The sequence below is a fragment of the Zonotrichia albicollis genome, chromosome 2, assembly GCF_047830755.1.
Source record: "Zonotrichia albicollis isolate bZonAlb1 chromosome 2, bZonAlb1.hap1, whole genome shotgun sequence".
Classification (NCBI taxonomy): domain Eukaryota; kingdom Metazoa; phylum Chordata; class Aves; order Passeriformes; family Passerellidae; genus Zonotrichia; species Zonotrichia albicollis.
This window is the reverse complement of record NC_133820.1, coordinates 42370935-42391306: the sequence shown is the minus strand read 5'-3', so window position 1 is coordinate 42391306 and position 20372 is coordinate 42370935. Positions and strand designations below refer to the sequence as shown.

The 20372-nt window shown below is 47.8% G+C and overlaps 1 protein-coding gene across 2 annotated transcripts; it reads left to right on the top strand.

Moving 5' to 3' along the window:
• The first annotated feature begins 18 nt into the window (after window positions 1–18).
• Window positions 19–16296, top strand: LOC102069552 (C-type lectin domain family 4 member A). 2 transcript variants are annotated; one of them, XM_074534953.1, is made up of 6 exons: window positions 19–10137; window positions 12884–13000; window positions 14055–14162; window positions 14486–14637; window positions 14867–14988; window positions 15703–16296. In XM_074534953.1, exons 1-6 carry the CDS (start codon window positions 10071–10073, stop codon window positions 15848–15850), a joined length of 714 nt encoding a protein of 237 aa, XP_074391054.1. In that variant the 5' UTR covers window positions 19–10070; the 3' UTR covers window positions 15851–16296. The 2 variants fall into 2 exon arrangements, with proteins under 2 accessions (XP_074391054.1, XP_074391055.1); XM_074534954.1 differs by having other exon boundaries at window positions 14933–14988; window positions 15703–16294.
• The last annotated feature ends 4076 nt before the right edge of the window (window positions 16297–20372 follow it).

The following is a 20372-nucleotide window of genomic DNA, read 5'->3' as shown; positions in this document are numbered from 1 at the left end:
ATTATTCTCTGATGAAGGGACAGTCCCCTTCCCCTTTTTAACTCACTCATTGGTCCTGAGATCTGTGGGAGCAAAATTTTCCCACCTCTGTTCCTTATTATGATTTTACTTCTGAATCCAGAAGAAAAGGGATGTGAGCTCATTATTGCAACTTATATTTTTATTTTTAACGTGTCCAAGCCCCCTCTATTTCTTGTGTGGTTAAGGGAGTTAGAAAGAGGTAAAAAGCCACGACTTCCTACTTTTTTCTTTGGGAGAGTTTCCCGAGGCAGTGTGGACACTACTTTGTCTTCAGCAGCTGTGGATGTGATCTGGGCTGTAAGGCCAGATTACTATGGGCAAACTCACAGGGCAGGCTGGAAACCTCACACTGCTGAATTGCTACCCGTTCATGCTGGCACAAAAGCCAAAACACTATCTGGGAAGTTGGTCTCAGTAACTCTTGGCTGTACCCAGTTCCTGGAACACTAGGGCATTGGTGCTTTGCTGGAAGGCTTCTTCCTGATTTGAACACTCAACACAGCAACACTTTTGTGTCTCTAGCACACCTTCACAAGGAAATGTTTCCCTTTGGGCAAAAATTTTCTGGTGAGGCTTTTAAAAAAGTAGTTTTGCACCTTGTATTGGCAAAGGTCTTTTGTCATTTTTGTCTGGCTACAGTGAGGGCATTTTGGAGACAGTTCCACTTAGACCATCCCTCTGGGAAGCAACATTCTTGAAATAGCTCTAAAGCTGCTGCAGTTCCACTTGTGGAAGTGGGGACCAGACTGCTCTTGGATGTATTTTAAGTAGTCATTTAACCCTGATTCCCTGGTTCTCTTGGTGTTTCCCCCTGCCAGCCCTCCCCTGCCTTCATAGTCACTCCTGCAGTCTCACTGTACTTCAGCTCCTTGCCTCCTGAACTTGTGGATGGCTGTAGTCTACAAGCAACATCACAGACTCCTGGGTTGGCATTTTGTTTCCTTTGTCTTTTTGTTCACTCACATCCCTGTGAGGTCCTGTCATTTCAACTATGTATCAGTTCCCCAACCAAGGAAGTTGGTGGCACCAATTAACAACTAACTAGGAGCCTCTTCTGTATTGTCTTAGTATTCTGGAGATAATATATTATGTATTTGAAAAGCTGAAGAAGCAAAAATTAAAGATATATGTATATAAAGCATAAGATGTACTGGTGCAAATGGTAATTAAACAAGTAATACTGGGGTGAAAAATGTCATGAGTCTTCTAAGTTGTCAAATTGTTTTTCCATTGGAAGCCTCTAGGTTGAAGGTCTTCTTGTCTCCAGCAAGATCCTCACAGCCTACTTATCCTTCTGCATATCTGTTGTGGCCTGCAGACTGAACAAGAGCAACTTCAGGAGTGATGGGTTCAGGCTCTGTCTGGTCAAAGAGGTAGGAGTGTGGAAAAAGGACACAAAAATGGTACAGCTGTTCCACATATGGCAAAAAACTCACACAATACCAAACACAAATCAACAATGTGGAAACAGGCCTGAGTGTAGGTTCCTGTGGAACTTGGTAAGAGTGTGGGTAAATCAAGCAACTGAGAAGACTTAGTGGCCCTGGTATTTAGCATCTCAGACATTAAAGGCTTCTACAGCCTGCACGTATTTTCAGAAATTATTCTTTCCGTGCTGGTAGATGGGAAACAATCTGTGCCTATTAGAGATGGTCAAGGTGAGCCAGGTGGGCCCTTTGTTAGGGGCAGTAAGGACAGGCTGTCTGGAAAGAGAGGAAGCAGGAAGATGGGTCACAGCAGGGCAGGCAGGGGCAGTGGCCTCACCAGCAGAGGAGCAGTCCTGAAGTACCTAAGCACAAAGATCAGAGCAGGTCAGAATGAGGATTTAGATAGCAGGGGACATGGCCAGGCATGGCTGTGCTAGCTCAGGCAGGGTCCAAGGGTCCACTTAGCTATGATAAGGACCATGTTGCTGAGGTTTCTCAAAGCCAAACACCTCTATTACTTAAGCTGGACCTGAGTCCAGCCAATCCCCCAGGAGGTGAATATGTTCAGGGCCCCGACATTGTTCTGTCAAGCCTGCTTGCAGCCATCTTGCACAGCATGCTTGCTCCATGCTCCTCTGCCAGACAGCAAAGCTGTGTATATGGCTGTGTATATACCCAGTCTTGTGGCCTGGGTAAAGATAAGAAATCTTGACCTATTAAGTCAGCTGTTTGATTGTCAAGCATTCTAGTATCTGTAGTGGGTGGGAAAAAAAAAAAAAGGCCAAAACTTTTACCTTATTTTCATAAATAGGATTAGTATGTTGTATAGGTCCTGGCAGGGACGAGATGTAGCATTTTATCCATAAGCTATGGTAGAGCTTCTCAGACCTTTCAGTAGGTACTTGCAGCAGAAAGAGTTGAGAAGCCTAAAAGGGTCTTTCTCCAGAGCAGGAGAATTTTCAGATGAAATTCACCTAAGGGAAGTGCTGGGATATATTCCTGTTTGTGCATAAAGAAGCACGGAAGACTGGGAAACAGTTCATGGAGGAGAGCTTAGTCATGTGTGGAGATCTTCCCAGGCCCCATGCCTTTCCTCACAGCAAGACCTGCTAGAATGCACAGCTTGCTGAGTCCTATGCAAGTTTTCTCTTTCTTCCAGGTGGGAGACAGAGTGTAGCACATAGAATCAGGAAACAAGTGTCAAAGGGAAGATCCCAGTTTTGTCTTGTTTTTGGTTGTCAATACTTCTGAGGGAGCTATAGTTGAGGTGTGATGAGTGTATTTCCCTGCCCCTTCTCCCTTTAATTATGTTCTGTGTTCTGTGACTTTGTGTCTCAGAGCCATGCAACAACTGTTCTTACCACAGCCACACAATATGGATTGCAGACACAAACCTTCCAGATTTCACAAAGCCTTGATGCTGTGTTTGGACTCCTGAAGAAATGGAGAAGGGCTGTACATTGGAGGAAATCAAACAAAAACCAAACGGGAAACCAAAACCCCCAAAGTCTTCCTGAGCTTTGATAATGAGGTAAAAGGATCTGAATCTGACCTCATCCTGCTAAATCAGCATAAACCTACAAGGTTCTAGGAGGAAGAATAACAGGGCTGTTAATGTATACAATAAGCAGAGCACTCTTAACACAAGTGGTTAACACACATTGTAATGCTTCCAGGTCTAGGTAGTGTGATGAGTGCTCATTACATTATGTGAACAATAGACTCTCACTCTGGAGACTGTTACTGACAATAGTTCTGTCCATGCTAACAGTCAGGGAAAGCACATTGCAGGATGACAGCTTAATTTTGCCACCTGCCACTTCCTATAGCTGTATGTCCCCATCCAGAGCTATGATGGACATTCCTTGAAGCTGAGCCTAGGAAGATCAGCCAGCAACAGCTGGGTTGTGTAGTGACTCCTGACCAGAGCTATGATTTCCAGTCACTGCTGGGATCCTGGGGTGCACTTCTTGCATCACTTGTGTTTGGGGCAGGCCAGGCAGGTAACTTGCAACGAATGGCCTGCTTCTTTCCCAGGCATTGTAGGATGGCAGCTCCTGCATGTTGAGGTAGAGAGAGAGGCAGCTTTCAAGCCTTGAAGCAGTTTGGAGAGACATTCCCTGAAGGAGGGAGCCGCCTGTAACTTGCAGCCTTTGTGTGGAGCCTTGTGCGTTCGGCATGCACAGAGGCGCGGCGCTCCCTGCCCTCCGAGGCTGGGCTGGTGCCAGCCGCGAGCAGGCGCCGAGTTCAGTCTCAGCCGTGGCCGTGTGCTGCCATCTGCTGCCCGATCCCTTTGTTGCGGGCTTTCCCGCAATCCCTGGGCTCCCGCTCCAGGGGCTGGCTGGGCGCCCAGCAGTCGAGAGGATGGCAGGTGGGATGCAAGCAGACATCACCTGAGATCTGGCTAGCACTTGTGGGGTGCTCTCTGAAAAGAAATCGCAGCTGGTGATTTGTAGTTTGATAGTTTAGTGATGGAGCTGGTGCTTCCAAATGTAGCTGTGTCCTGCTATTCTACTGCCCTCTGTGCTTCAGTGCCCTCCTGCACAAACACGGTAATGTAGGGCCTGGAGCTGAGCTGTGCCAGGGCAGGCATGCATCTCCTCTTGTGGTCAGTGTGCACACAGGTATGGATGTCGGTTGTCTTAAAAAAAACTAGGAGAAGTTCCATTCCTTTGGGCCTTACTTTAAAGGGATGGCTAAGCACTTGTTCATGAGTCCCTGTTCATGGTGTTAAGCAAACTGTTCAAAGATGTGTGAGATGCTCTGCTGGTAGTGCTACACAAACCATCCTTTTGATTAGCTGGCAGAGACAAGGAGCTGGATTCAAGTGAGAGGGAAGGGATAGGAGAGCATTTTCTTTGGAGAATATATGCTAAGAGGGTATAGATACAGCTGTATGTCTGGCCCAGACTTAGGGGCTGCTGTCACCAGTACCTAATGCTGAAGTCAATACCATGGGTACATGTACAAAGTATGCTTGAAAATCACTCTTTTCTGGGTAGAAAAGCAGGAAAAGGCCTTAAGTGATACATCCCATACAGAAACAGGGTTACTGTAGGCAGATAACCTGTCCTAGGTACCCTGGTTTAGCTCCAAAAGTAGTCCTAATTTGAGCAAGCTTTGAACAAGATACCTCCAGTCTGAAGTATTTCCTAGCACAACTTCTGTGCTCAGCTTGCTGTGGTGGGACCCAAGCTAGGCCAGCAGTGTGGTGAAATGTCTGACATGGGCTGTTGGTCAGTGAAAAGGAACACTGAGATCTGAGAGTCATCCTTCACTTCAGAGGCTCTGTGAAGAGCAGGATGGTGTGCTGAGCCTGTCCTGCCCAGTCTTAAAATGCTAAATAGGCAAATAACTGTGATCTGGAGGCAGAGCCTAAGACACCTCGAGGAGCACTTTGTCCTCTTTGTCAATCCCAGCCAGCAGGGAGTCACCAGCAGGGGCCCTTTGGCCTCTGGGTCAGTGCCAGCTCTGTGCTGGAGGCTGGCACCCTAGGGTGCCATTTCCCCACCCCTGACTTCAGTGTCCTGGCATGTTAAGTGTGTGACACAGGCACCTGGAGAGTGTGCCCTCCAAAAAAAATTGTCTTTCCCCCTCTGACAGTGTTGACATCTGTGTCATGAGGAGGTTCCTGCATATGGTTGAACCCCAAAGCTTGGGGCCTTCATGCCTGGCATTAAAACTTTCCCATCATGTGTCATTGATGAGGTGCCCAGGAGTGTTTGGTTGAGCTGACTGTACTCCCTGGATTTAGTTCAGCTTTCTATGGCTGTTACCAGATGGCTTTTGCTTTGTCCCATCCTGACTGGACACCTGCAGGCAGGTGATGTCCCATCACCTCGCTGCTGGCTGTCACAAGTTGGGCTGGAAGGCTGCAAATGGCCTGCAGGGCCATCTTGGCTACAGGCTAAGGGGCAGCACAGGCCACTTGCAATCCACCCTTGAGGATAGGAGGGGGTGAGGGAGTTCTGCAGGGCCAGGAAGGTTTGTGCTGCTATTCCAGTAGCACCTGCTGGGACAGCCTAACCAGCACAGCTGATTAACCTTATATCATTAGAGGGTTTGACTGTCTTCCAGAAGAGGTCTCTTCTCCCTGCAGCTCTGGCCTGTGTCAGCCTTGGCTGAGAAGGGCCTAGGGTGCCTTTCTCTCAGATCCCAGGAGGCTGCTGTGCTCCCACACTGTCCCCTGGAGCAGTATGGACTGCAGCATCCTACCCCTCCCCTCCCTTCCCCAGGCAGTTCCATGCAGCAGGGTACACAATGGGATCACCTATTGCTAGACTCTCTCTAACCAGCTAAATCCCTCAGGAGCTCTCAAGGAGCTCTGGCTGCCTGAATTCCTTTGATTTGTTATTTGACATCCCTTATTACTGCTCAGTGTCAGGCCTTGGGTCCTCATTCTCCATGTTGCAGTGCATTTTTATGCTCTTCCCTTGGCTGCTCTGCTCCATAGCCTTAATCCCTGAAAAGGAGCACGGTGATGTGGAGAGAGAGGACCAAGAAAGGTGGCATATATTCACTTCTGGTGCTCTTCTCACCCAGGTGCAGGGATGTAAAGCCTGGATTTGGTTTAGGCTTTTATCTAAGTGACTTGGAAGTTTGTGCTAGCTACCAGTGCCATAAGAGTAGGTGATGCCAGGACTGTAGGCAAAGACCCACAACAGGCAGGAGTTCTTTACAAGAGTTATATTGACTCTCCCCAAAGTCCATCGTACTTACACACGTGTCTATCCATTAATTCTTTTGTTATATTGACCTGACCACTAGAGATGTCAAACCTTTAACTTTCTAAATCTCCCTGAGACTTCTCCCCTTCTCCTTCTTTGATATGTTCCCCCCCAGTCTGAGATTTGCTGATAAAAAGATAGTTTAAGGCAAAAGGTGACCCACTGATATTAGCAACTGTTTCACCTTTGAATTTCCTGAGAATCCATGGGACCATCTTGCCCAGGCCTGCTAATTCCATACATTTTGCACAATCAGTATTTTATTTTGGACAGATCCTTTGGTTTAGTCCTCCACAAAGCAGGGTTCTGGTGTGTGAATATCACCAGTTTGTTCCATTGTGACAAATAATTATTTTAGCTTTGCTTTGATGTGCTTGTTCCCTCTGACTGCTTATTTTATACCCTGCTCTTCACCTGCCCTCACGGCAGGTTATCAAATATAAAGGGTTTGAGGAAGTTCTGACACTTTTGCTTTGTTATGGTTTTGCACTTACTGGAAGTCACACTCATTTAAATTTTCCTCATTTGGCTGCAAGGTCAGCTTGTTGAAAACTGCATATTGATAATCCCTTTGGGAAATAATTTTAGTCATGTCAGCTTCATTGTGCCTTTTGTCAAATCTTCTGAAGAGGGTCTAGGTATTTGGGTGGCCAATGTGATGTCCCTGTGTAACCTTCATGTCACTTGTGATGATTCACAGCCTTCAGCTCAATTCTCTCAGCTGCTCCTCTGTGTTCAAACTGGCTTGTAAGAAGTGTGTCACTTCCCTGCAGCTTCCACCACAGCTGTGGCAAATTAAAAAATGGGATTTCTTTTGGAATGTGTGGGGTCACAGCTTTAGGATTCCGGTCCTACTCTTGGCCTATAAATTTGAATTTAACTCCTCAGGTTCAGCTGGATATTCAAAAGAAGTGTAAGGCATGTGCAATGGCACAGTTTCCTCTGCTCACATGGACCTGCTTGCTAAATTGGGTGATGCTGCCTGTGGGGTGGAAGGCTTGCAGGTACCACCTTATTGAACTTCACGGACAGGCTGGGGAGAAAGAGCTTTAGTGCCTCTGCTGCCTTCTCTTTGGGTCAGGGACAAAGGGTGGCCATGGAGCTTGCAGAGCAACCAGGAGCTGGAGCACAAGTGAGGAGGGAAAGCAGAACTGGGAGAGTCCCAGAAAGGAGCTGGGGCTTGTGAGGCACTTGGGGGCTGAGAGCAGGGGGGCACTTGGCAGTGTGGGGTAGGGCTGAGCTGAAAGATCTGTAGGGAAACACGGGTATTGTGGGAGGACAAGGGAGTGAGCAGAGCACAGGAAGAGGGGGAATGGAGTTACTGAGGAAGAGCATGAGAATGCAAGGAAGCAAAGCATGAGTTTTGGGGGGGTTTTAAGCAAGACTTTTTTTAAAATTATTTTTTCCGCACCACAACTAAATGCAGGGTCCAGTTGTTTCTATCTCCCACTCATTTACATGCCATCAGTGTGTATGAAATTCAAAGGACAAAGTTTTCAGGCTCAGCACTGCGTTCCGTGGAAGTATGATTCAGGGTTGAATTTTGATAACAAGCAACAACTCTGATGGCTGACAAAGAAGAATTGAGCAGTCTACTGATGTTTAAGTGCAGTCTAATGCAATCTAATAAAAAGAGCAGCTAGTGCCTGAATTTGCATTTGAAATGCGTCGGCTGTGTTTGGAGACATGTTTCAGTGGAAAAAGTGCATGAAGCTGCTCTGTAACTTCCTTCTCTGTCTGCTGGTTGGGTTTCCTGTTTCTTCACAGTGGAAATCTTGAAACCTTGCAAGGAAGTAAGCCTTTTTCCCATGAGACTGAGTCTGCTGCGGCTTGGTTGGGTGGGGACACAGGGAAGTATGCAGAGGATTGCTCTGAATTCTCAACAAGTATTTTGAGGGCTGAAGTAGATTTCAGCAGAGACTTAGGGAGGCTTAATTCCAGTGAGAGGGCCAAGACTGAAGACAGAGGATAGTGCTGGAAGGATGTTGGAAAGAGAAGCAGGCAGCATGCTTGCTTGAGGGACCAGGTTTCTCTCCTATAGCTGTTCTTATTCTTGTGTGAAAGTCACCCTCTTTGCACACAATACCTAAAGGAGAAATAAAGTTAGCTCAGGACACAAGACACAAAAAGAATCCTTGGTAAAGACATCCAGTTACTGCCTCACTCTGCTTAGGGGCAGTTCTCCCTAAACTGTGTTCAGATTCCCTTTACCTTCTGTCACATTGTTCTTCTCTGTTGTCTGGTGCATGTTCTTTCTTCTACTGCCCGATCTCAGCTCCAGCTCTGCTCTGGTTACCCTCTGTGCTCTCTGGATGTGCTGTGAGCATCTCATTCTGCTCTGCCTTAAGGCTAGCCAAACTAACCAGCTTCTTCCTTCTGGTTGTTTTGGAGACCTTGTTGTGGCTTTTTCCAGGCTTTTCCAGGGGCTTATAGGAAAGATGGAGAGAAACCTTTTAATGGAACTGGTAGTGGTAGGATAAGGGGTCATAGGTTTAAACTGAAAAAGCCAGATCTAGATTAGATATAAGGAAGAAATTCTTTACAATGAGGGTGCTGAGATGCTGAAACAGATTGCCCAGAGAAGTTGCAGATTCCCCTTAATTGAAAATGTTTAGGACCAGGTTGGAAGGGGCTTTGAGCAGCCTGATGTAGTGAAAGATGTCCTTGCCCATGGCAGGTGGGCTGCAGAAGATAGATAGTCTTTGAAGATCCCTTACAGCACAGACCTTAGTCCTGTCTGCTGACTGAACCCTCCTCACCCTGTCTGACTTATTGGCATCTGTTCCCAGAAGTCTTTCTGATTTAGAATGTATCTCAGCAGCCATTTCTCTTGTCTCCTTTCAAGATCTGCTCCAGCTTCAAATTAGACTAAACACTGACATTTTGCTCAAGATAGTATCAGAGGTTTTTACCAGAAAGCAGTTAAAGGAGATAAATGACAGTGTTGGAAAAGTGGCAGAAAAAGGTAAACCATCCCTTTTCAGCCTCTAAAATGGAGCCTGAAGCAAGCACTGCTCTGAACTTCCACAGGCTATGAATCAGGTTTTAATAGAAAAGTTTTTGTGTGTACTCTTCCCAATAATCTCTCAGACCATCAACATATGTTTTTTAAAATTCCACTTTGCTTGTTCTCCTCTCTGACTCTAGCCTAATCTTTCTGTTTCTTCACAGATATATCAACCTTCTGATTATTTTTATTGCTCTAAGGCTGCAACTCCCCAGTCTCACTTCTACAGGAACATTTCCTAGTCTGAGATTTGTTCTAGTGCTAATTTCCAGCTGGGGCTAACTTTGAAGAGTGAGACATAGCTGTGATGTTTGATGTAGCAAATGCAGCTTAACCACAAGGGGCAAATTGGGCAGAATGCATTTTGTTCTGGACTGCAGGTTAAACTGGGCTGGGACCTGTGATAGCTGCAAATGTGAGAGCAATGTTAGAATTACTAACAGACAAAGAAACACTTGAAAGTATGGGGTAATAGTTAAGCAAGAAAGTTAAAAAGAGGAAAAAAACCTATAAATGTCTTAAAAAGAAGCCAATCAGCTGAGAATCTGATATGGGGAAGGAGTGCAACTTCCTTTTCAGTTGTTAGGTTCTCATTTTTCTTTTATGTCTCAAAATCTTCCATGGTGCCAGGGCTGATTTCCTGGGCTAAGAAACTGTGGCTTGTAAGAAGTGGCTTGAAGATCTCTTTGGAGCATTTCTGAGCTCCCAGGAATTCTCAGGTTATCACCAGTGCTTCCTGTGTTCAGCACAGCCTTTTTTGATGGGTAGAGGGTGAATGAATGTATGGGAAAGGCTCAGTAACCTATTCCTGTCACCCTCTGGAAACAAGGAGCTAAAAGACCCACCTTTTACGTGGCAAAACTAAGGACAGGGTCACACTGTGATTAAATGGCATCAGAAATCACCTATGCTGAGGTGAAGTTCAAAAATGAATCTCCAGCTCCAGTGGTCAAAGGTAAGGAATGAATGGGTTATTTGGGAGAAAGGGAGCAGGGTGAAGAAGAGGGAATGAAGATTTTTCCTTCTGTGACTTTGGTTCCTACCTGATCTTGATGGATTGGTGAGAAAAAGGAGCTAAATGATCAGGAGACTGGAGGAGTTTTGAAATAAGAGTCTTGAGGAACGTCTCCAAGAGAAAAGGCAAATGGGAGTTGCAACATGAACAAAAATGACTACTGGGAGCACAAACAGTAGGTTTCAAATGAGCATTCATTAAGGAACCTGTTTGTGCTCCCTCAGTACCCTACATGTTATGTAGTCTTGAAAGAGTCAAATTTGGACCATGCTGAGTACCAACAGTAGAGACTGTGGTTTATGACAAACAATCAGCCCTGTCACAAAGGTGGAGGGGCTCCCAAAGCAGCAAATAAGCCCAAGTCCTGGCTGCTCTTGCCTGTGAATGAGACTACAGATTGCTGCTTGTGGAGAGGGTAGGAGAATCAACACGCCTGCTTATAGTAGAGCAGTCAGTTGTACTCTGCAGCTTCATGAGAAGTGGTACTGCTGCAGAAACATAGCCCCATTGTCCATGGCTGATTGAGAAATGGTCCTTGGAGAACAGACCCAAAACTTAAATACTCTGAAATATACAGAAGAAGAATTATTTAAAATCTGGAGGGAGATCCAAATCTGTTATTGATGTCTGCCACTCCTGAAAAACATTTCACACACCAAACAAAATTTTTTTTTTCCTATTAAAAATTACAGTGGTAAAATTGTTCTTTCACTAGACTTCATGCAAATTTAAGGCATATTCTGGTTAATATCTACTCTGTAGTCATTGTTCCACAAGTAGAAACCTATAGAGATGTTCTGTGTAAGGCTCGCTGCTTCTACCTGACATATAGGACCCTACACAACAGCAGGTTCTAGGGCAGGAAATGTATGTGTGCATAAATCAATGAACAACATTTTTTAAAAATTAAATAAATAATTAAAGCTGCCTAAGGATATATAATAGCTTGCCTATTTACAGCTTTATCTCAGTTTTACAATCCCAGACAGAGCAGGTATCAGCTCCAGGTTATTCCTTGCTTGCTCTGAGACACGAGTCATGGAAATAAATAGTGTACATAGTCCTGTCTGTCTTGAAAGCTCACTGTTTTCAGTACACCAAGATTAGTTGGTCCTGGATGTAGTTAGCATTTCCACTGTGGTGAGGTGGGGGTGGTGGAAGTTCCCCATTGTGTTCCAAATTAATATTCCAAAGAACATCAAGTCTGTTGCGTGTGATTATGCTGGACATGTTACAGAGCACAGACCAGCTGTGGAAAGCATTTTGCAGGGAGTTCAACCCCCCGAGTGTGCACAAGATTACTGCGCTTCACTTGTGTTGCTGAGGTGCACAGCATGCAGTGCTGCCTGTGCCACCTGGGTGTGAGTGTGGGATGCTCAGCTCTGACTGTGCACAGGTTGAACAATGTCTGGATGTGCTGCATATCAAAAAAATCAGTTGGACTGGCTAGAGCTATTTCTGAAGTGAGTGCTTTGACTCTAGATCTTGAGGGGGCTCCTTGTTTTCACTAAGGCAAAAGAAAGAAAAACGTTATTAGAAAAACATCATTTGACCAGGGAAACCTGGACCTGGTCTGTCCACATGTTTTCTCCCCAGATAATGAAAAATTATGGTTTTTTCCCTGCTGGAGCAGTCTCTCCCAAGCCTTTGGGAAGTAGTCAGAAGGCATCCACAAAGAGCAGGTTTCTTACAGTCTTGCTTACTAGGCATGTCTGGCAGGCACCCTTGGCTGCTGACAGACCTGGGAGCTTCATGCTCAAACCACAACAATGAATGAAGGCTCTCTAAATCTTCTCTTTAATAGTAGTCTCTCCCAAAGCTTCTTTACTCCTGTCCTGCAGCGAGTGCTGCTGTCTCTTTTCCCTCCTATTTGCCCTGGCTTGTGTACCTACCACAAGCTAGAACAATCCCCTACCACGTGTTTGCTTCTCCTTCCCTGTGACCCACTCTCCTGCCTGCTCCCAAACCTCCTCAGTACTGGCAATATCCCCCTAGATTAAACTGAGGTCCTGGCAAATCTTAGTCTGAGTCATTTACTCAGGCTGCTGGGCACAGCCCTCTGTTCTCCCCAGATATCCAGCCTAGCACAATCTAGTTTTATTACAGCAAATCTTTGAATCCTGACTTGGAAAGCAGGGATGGAAGGAAAAATATATCTTTCAATCTTCCAATGATGATGTGCCATCATAGCCTTGCACATTTTTTGTCTCCCATCCTCTTTCAGATTACTTCTGCACAGAAAGTTCAAAAAGCTAATGGAACTGAAGGAGGCAGAAAAAGTTTTCTGGGAAGAAGTCAACATGAAATCTTCCCTTATGTCTTAAGCATCACGGTTTGAGCAACGTTGCATTTAGCACCTTTGGACTCAATCTAGAAAAACATTGTTTCACTGTAGTTTTTGAGGTCCTGTGAAGGGTTCACCCCCAAACACCAACAATTATCATTGTTTGCTGACTGGCTGGGCTGGGAACACACTCACTGAATTGGACTTTTCTCCAAAAACCACAGACATTCCCTGCTCTGTCCCAGTCTGTCATTCTCTTAAACCTTGTAATTTCCATGTCAGAATTTTTTTTTCTTTTGAGGAGCTCTCCCTTGAGTAGTACATCCTTTGTATGTGGACTGTGGACTGACAGACCCATAGTTGACTGTAGTGTTTTGTTTGGTGTGTTTCTGTCACTTTTAGGACCTCCTGAGACAAAGAAGCCTGAGCAACATCCCCAGAAATACCCACTCTGGCTGCCATGGTTGATCTCACTGCTGCTTCTCTTGGTGTGCATTGCCCTTGTTGTTGTCCTCCTTGGTAAGTATGTGCAAGGAGATTACAAGGGAGAAGTCTGGGGGGAGTGCTGGGAGAAAAGTTAGAGAAACCATGCTTCAAGATTGTCTGGGCTTTGTGTAAGGTCTCAAGTTTTCCTGCCCTCACTTTGTATGTCTGCATACTGAGGAAGAGACTGCCCTCTATTGATCTCTGAGAAAATGAAAACTTCCACAGCTGCTACTTCCGTCAGCTGAACAAAACTACAAACCAAATTTCTTCTCATCCTTTATCTTTGGGTAGGGACAAGGTCACCTTTATTGGCAATGGGAGTGCTCAGCCAGGCATTGCCCTTGCTCATCTCCTCTGGGCCTTCCTCCATTACAGCAATTCACTCCTCAGGCACTGGAGCCACTGGGATTCTTCTGCTCATCAGTGACAATATTTCTAAATTAAAAGATCAATGAAAATAGGCATCTGGATTGTTGAGCATACCCTGATCAGCTCCTAATCCATACTCCTGATGAGTGTCTGGGTTCCTAGGAAGTCCTTGGGATTGTGGCTGTGGCCTGTCACCAAGAGTGCATTATTCCCCACAAAGTGGAGCCAGTAAGTCCCAGGGGTTTATGGTGCTGCACCCTGGTTTCAGGAGCTGCAGCTGTAAGTGGTTCCCTTCACCTGCACTGGGTGTTGCTGATGGAACAGGCCCAGCTGAGGGTGGCTCCCCCAGGGGCCTGTTGCTGTGTAGCTGAGGAAGAGACAGAGGGTGACAAGGAGAGGCTGCTTTGTAGACAGACTGGCAGCTGGGCTGGGTGTGTGTTCATGGCAGAGTGGCTGTGGCTGGGAGGGCTCCCTCCTGCCTGTGTGTGGCATGTCCCCAGAGAGATGTGCTTCCAGGGGTGCCTCTGCTGTCTCACTTGGAAGGCACAGGGCTCTTTCTGGCTGGGAAGGAGCTGTGCCCCTGGGGTGGGCCAGGAGAGGTGACAGCTGGGAGCGTGCTTACTGGGGAAATGGTGGAAAGAGAGTGCAGGGGCCAGAGGGGCTGTGTGAGGAGCTGGGAGCAAGGGCTAATCCTGCTGCCTTTCCTGTCCCTTTGCAGTGCTTCCCTTCTGCCACAGCAGTGACCAGCCCTCAGCCCTGCAGCAGCAGGAGTTCTCCGAGCAGTTCTCGGAGTGGGAGTGCGCCTCAGCGGTGCCACAAGGCACAGGTCAGTATCCCAATGTCCCCTCTTCCTTGGGGCCAAGGGCCTCCAGGGGCTGTGCCAGGGCAGGTCAAAGCACATCCCCAAAGGAACTTTGGAGAGCCCTGAGATGCCCTTACAAGGATTACCCTGGCTTTGGGTACACAAGGCTCACTGGTCATACCCCAAAGCAATGGGAAGGAATGTCTGAACTATCCCTGTTTCATCAAGCACTTTCTGTCAGGAAAAGTCACTGAGCAGGACATGAGCACTGTCCCTGGAAAACCTGGATGTCTGCAATCACCATCTCTTGTTGGTAGCCTGCATCTGTCTGTCCTCTCCCTGCACAGACCGAGGCTGGATGTGCTGCCCAAAGGGCTGGAGAAGGTTTCAAGGAAGCTGCTATTTCCTGTCCACTGATACAATGAACTGTGCTGAGAGTGCAGAGAACTGCACTGGGATGGGCTCCCAGCTGGTGGTGATCACCAGCAGTGCAGAGCAGGTGAGTGCACAGGGCCCCAGAGAGAGGGACCCAGCAGGCAGAGCCACAGTGCTGGGCCCTGGAGGGGACTCAGAGCCCTCCTTGTCCTGCAGGGGAGGGGGAAGGTCCTGTCTGCACCTCTGCAGCACCAGCCCCCTCTGCCACCAGCCCCACATCATGGGGATTCCTGATGCCTCTGTGTGCTCAGTCCTGCCACTCATGGACATTGCTCTCTCTCTCTGATTGCCAGAAATTCCTCACTAAGCAGGGAGGTCAGCCTCAGAAAGAAATTAATTTCTACATTGGTCTGTTTGAGGTTGATGATGACCAGTGGCAGTGGGTGGACAAGACGCCCTATAATGAGACAGCAGCGTGAGTATCTCTGGATGAAGAGTGTTTGGTGTGGCTCCCGGTAGGGAAAGAAAGTAGGAGAGATCTGAGAGCTTCAGGTGCTGCATGAGAGGAAGTTTTGACCTCACTGTCTTGTCAGAGGGTAAAGATGCAGAAGGAGAGAACTTTGTAGTACACTCAGTTCACATGGTCCCATCTATGCTGGGTATTGGTTATGAATTAACTACCTATGACATGGAAATCATTGCTGTCAGCCTAGAAAAAGCTGCATTTTGCCATCAGCAAGAACCCTTAAGACTTGACAGGCCTTGGCTGGCGTACACAGCACTTATGTGAGCAAAATGGCTGTGCTGAAATGCAGGGAAAGAGATGGGGCACAGGGAGAGAGCACCAGGACTGTCCTTGCTGTGCCTTCTTCTGGAGAGCAACCTTTTCCTGGAGTCCAGCACGGGCCTCTGCTGGGAGTGAGGTGCATGGGGTGAGTGGTGGTGATGAGTTGCCCCCAGCAGGATGGAGCAGGGCCCTGTTGTGCTGGAAGGCTGTATGAAGGAGGCAGGTTTCCATGTGCCACAGGAGCCAGTGGGATATGGAGTGGGAGGAAGGGCATTGCTTCAGTCCATGAATCAGCATTGAGAATTTGTGTCTCTTGCCTTCAAGTCTTGCATCCCACTGGGGCCTTTTCCTGCAGGGCCTTACAGTGGGCACTGGGGAGTAACAAGCCTGTCTGTGTCCCAGGTTCTGGCGAAATGGGGAACCAAGTAACGGCCATACTGAGAACTGCACTGCAATGCATTTGCCTGAAGGGAATCTCAGCAACTGGAATGATGTCCCACCAACTACGGAGGTTTATCGAATTTGTGAAGCTGCAGCAGTAATTTTGTGATGGAAATGCCCCTGACCTGAGTAAAGCTGGGATCTCAGCAGGGAGCTGGGAACAGCTCTGGCTGTGCTGGGAAGGGTGGGGAGCTCTGACACATCTTCACTGTGTGGGGTGGGACCACGTGTGTGGAAATGAAATGGGCTTTGTCCAGCATCCCCAGTGCATGTGCTGGCTCAGGGAACACAGGGAGGCTCAGGCTCTTTGGAGCAGCTCCTGTGTTCTTGAGTCTTCTTCTCTCCATGTGGTTCCAGCAGCCTCTGGCTGAAAAGAGATGGACTTCTCCAGGAGGAAGACACTGGAATGGAAGGCAGATATACCGGGATTCAATGTCCTCTGTCTCCTTGAGCACAGCTGTTTGCTTTTTGTTGAGTCACACACAAAATGTCCTCTAGCTCTAGTGGTTTTTGCCTAACAAATTGTGAAATCTCAGACAAGAGAAAATACAGTATCAGACCAATGAAGAAAGGCCCTGTGCTCTGTGTTCATATCTCTCTTTCCTTTTCCATCTCTAGGCTGTGGGGAAATAGTCCACAAACTATGGAATGGTTTGGGCTGGAAGAGACTTTTAAGGATAGTCTAGTTTCAAGTCCCCTGGATCATGGGCACGGACCCCTTCCTCTGGACCAGATTACTCACATCCCCATCCAGCCTGGCCTTGAACATGTTAGAGTTGGGATACATCTCCTATGGGAAACTGGTTCCCTTGCCTCACCACCTCACTTTCCTAAATATTAGGAAGGAACCACTACTCCTTCCTAATATTTATTCAAAACCTGCCCTCTCTCTGTTTAAAGCCATTCCCCTTGGTCCTATAACAATGTCCTTGTGTACAAATTCCCTCTCTGCAAGGCCTTTTCCACTGCTGTAGTATGGACACTGGCAAGGATTGGACTTCATTCCACAGGATACAGTCAATAACACAAGCAAATGTGGAGAAGTGTCACAGGCAGCTGTGAGAAAGCAGTTGTCAGCAGACACTTGTGGCGGTACCCTAGAACTGCAGAAGTGCTGTGCTGCAAATATCCTCCCTTCCCTTTCCTGGTGTCCTGGTCCTCTCCAGGTTCCCAGTGCAGATGTGTGTTTTATGCAGAACTAACTCCTTCTCTGATGCCACTTGAGTTGATGTCCCTTGGTGTCCTGTGGTGGGAACATGACCAGCAATCTCTTCAGGGCCTCTTTGGGCCTGAGATGCTTCTCCCCTGCTCCCATTGCTTTCTTCCCAGTTCCAAGCCTTTTCTTTCCTCACAACTCCTACTTAACCTATTTCTTGACACCACTTCTCTCTCTTTGCCTCAGCCTACTCTCATTCCCTGCTGGCTCTGCCTAAGCCCAGTTCTCTGGCTGAGAGCACAATAAAACTCCCTTCAGCCCCCCTAGGTCACACATCTAGACCCAGAGTCCGTTTGCTTTCCCTGGAGACCCACTGCCAGACAGCCCTTCTGGTTTTGGGACTCTTATGGGGGTCAAGCTCGTCCCTGTAAAGCAACATTTTATCCACTTGCCTCGGAGTTTATTTGCATGTTGACTTTCTTCTCCACTGCTGTGGTGCAGCCAGTGAAGGGGCACAGGCCCTGAAGGACAGAGCTGACCAGCAGGTTCCTCTGCTGGCTGTCCACTCCTGGGCTCAGCCTGTGGTGAGCAGCAGCCCCTGCTGGGTCTGGACACGGCCCCCTCCCCTTGGCTGTAGGAAGAAGGCAGGATTCCATTCATCATGGACTGATGCCCATGGGAACAGGGCAGGAAGAGAACATGGGTGATTGATCTGGGGAATTTGGGATGAATTAGGATCTGGAAGAGTCTGTCTCCATGTCCCTGTGAGCCCTGAGACCCCAGGTCCTGGAGCTCATCCTTCCCTGCAAGACGTGACAAGGCCATGGTGCAGGGTGACACCTCTCCACTTGTGGAGCCCTGGGGAGCTGACTAATGTAAAAGGTGCAGCCTGTGCTGTAATCCTCCAGAAGGCAGCAGGACAGCAGGGCTGGAACCATCTCCCACAGCAGTGACAGCCATTGTCTGCAAATATCTGAAGTTGAAGCATAAAATGTCTGATGGAGGAAACCTCATCCTGAGGACAATGGGAGGCCAGCAGTTACACACAGAGGGTGTTTGAGGTGGGTGTGAATGCTGCAGCCTGCATCCCCACTTGGCTGAGAGGGAATATTGTGTGGAAGACTGATAGTCAGGCAGTGGGCAGCATCCCTCCCTCCTCTGCTCTGAGCACTTCTAACTCAGCCTCTCTTCATGTGCAGGAGGTCCATCCTAAAGATGCTCCATTTGCCTTGTCAGGGCCTAGGAAGCTGCTGGCAATTACTCCTGCCTGGCAAAGACTGGCCTTGCAAGGAGATTGGCAATTTGCTGTCAGTCACTAGGACACATTGGCAATGCTGTGCTCAGCTGCCTAAGGAACAGCCTGCAGAGAACAGTCCAGCCTTGTCCCCATGCCTCTGGGGACTCTCCAGATAAAAGAACACATTCCCTCTCTGTCTTGGGCACGTTCACTCTGTGTCCTGCTATTGCTGCCCAGGTGAGACTGGAGGTGCTGCACAATGGGCTGGAGAGGCTCTCTTAGGTTGGTGCTTGCACATATTGACTGAACAGATGTCTTGGAAAGCAAGGACACAGGCTTCCACAGGGTGGGCATCAATGCAGAAGCACATCATCAGAGAGGGAGTCTTCCAAGGGAGTCTTGCAAACAAATGCTCAAACTGGCCACTGTTTGCCCTCCTGAAGCCTCTGGTTGTGATCCTGGCTTTTGCCCTGCTGCCTTGTCCCATGATCCTGCATCCCAACATCTCAGAATTACTGCAGATAAGCTGGCACCCAGCCTCTACTTGCCCAACAGTTCTGCCTCGCTGGGGAGTGTGAGAGCCATCAGAGTCCATTTCCTCCTTGGGTCCTCCATAACCTGTCTCAGAAAGATCCATGGTAATGATCCTCTAGTGTCCTCCAGGTTTGATTTCATCTTTCCTTCTGAAAATGAACTCAGAAACTGCAGCACAAGCTGCAGAGCCTGACAGCTGCAACTGTTTGAGGGGGCTTTTGAACCAAACCACTGGTGTTAAAGGAGAGCAGGACCACCAGCTTAACAGTAACCAAGGTATTAGGGAAAGGCTTCTGAAACACAGAACAAAAAGTCTGAAAACAAAGTTTAGAAGAAACAAGAACAGTTTGTGAGATGAGATAGGAGTGGGAAGGAAGTGGCCATGTAGCCCAGGGTTCTCTGCAGCTTGGCCACCTCTGGATGTAAGAAGCTCCCTGACCTCACTGATGGCACTGAGGGGAGCAGCAGGCACACACCCACAGGTCTGCAGTGTGACAGTGTGACCCTGTGCTTTCACCTGTGCTTCACAGGCTGCTGGGAGAGCTGTGGATTCTCAGGAGCCCCACATCTCCAGCAGGAAGTGTGTGAGACCAGGGGAAGCCGTGCTCCCACAAAGGGGATGTGCTCTCGCAGCTGCATTTCCTGCATGGCTGGTGGGAGGCTGGAGGTTCCACAAGTCTTGGGAATGTGTTTTTCTGTGGGGTGAGAGCATGTGAACACTGCTTACATAGAGATGTTTAGAAATGTAGGCTCTGACCCTGCCTGCAGCCTGTTGTGCACAAAATAACAGAATCAGGGGATGTCTTCTACAGAGAGCTCAGGCTTGTCCTCCCTTGTAAGCAGTTCTGTACCCTGATTTTGTGATGCCTCAGCTGAAATGCCTGTGCTGTTGCTGTGAGCTCTCCTATTCCTGTGTCTCTGCACCCATGCATTCTTCTCCAAAGGGAGAAACCAGCTGATGGAACGAGAGCAAAAGCTGTGTTTCCATCTCAGTCCATTCAGAGGACATTGGGGTCCCATAGAGATCCTTTATCCTTAGAGATGGCCTTAGGAATATGAGACTGCTGGACTTGAATCTAGCAGGTGTTTCCAGCTGGAAACACCACGTAGGGCTTCAGCTTTTGTAGTCATAACCAAGGCAAAATTCCTGATCTGTCATGCAAAGGGACTCCAGCACCATCCACTGATCCTTTCTGTCCTCCAGCCCCACAAAGAAGGCATATTGAACACCACTGCCCAAAGCTCCATCGTCTTTGCTAATTAGATTATTAAATTAGTTACTTCATTAGTTAAAAATAGTGTCAAAAGTTCTCTGTTGTGCTCAGGCTTTCTGTTCTCAGGATGTAAATGGTCACTGCCCAGACTCAGTCACAGATCTGCTTTCCTTTCATTTTTGGTTCCCTTTGGCAGGCTGTGCTCAGTGGGTTTAACCGTTTGCTAGCCAATGACAAATACACCTGCCCGTGTGTGTACTGTCACACACATGGAGCCTCAGCAGGAGAGAGCAGGCAGCAGAGAGGGAAGGCCATGGATGCCCTGTGCAAGTGCCTGAGGCTGGGCAAAGGGAGATTGTGTGAGCTGCAGTGATGCTGTCCTTCATCTGCTTTCCTTTGTCTTGGTGACTTGCTGTTGTGCAATGACCATCTTGTGAAAGATCCTGGCAGGGAAATGATGAAAGTTCCTCAGTCTCCTGTGCTGTGGGTT

Bases quoted from the DNA above. Each gene is read 5' to 3' on its own strand.
- LOC102069552 (XM_074534953.1), top strand. From the start codon at position 10,071: ATGGCATCAGAAATCACCTATGCTGAGGTGAAGTTCAAAAATGAATCT. The intron at 13,001-14,054 runs GTAAGTATGTGC...GTCCCTTTGCAG, and splicing joins CCTTGTTGTTGTCCTCCTTG to TGCTTCCCTTCTGCCACAGC. The intron at 14,163-14,485 runs GTCAGTATCCCA...CTCCCTGCACAG, and splicing joins AGCGGTGCCACAAGGCACAG to ACCGAGGCTGGATGTGCTGC.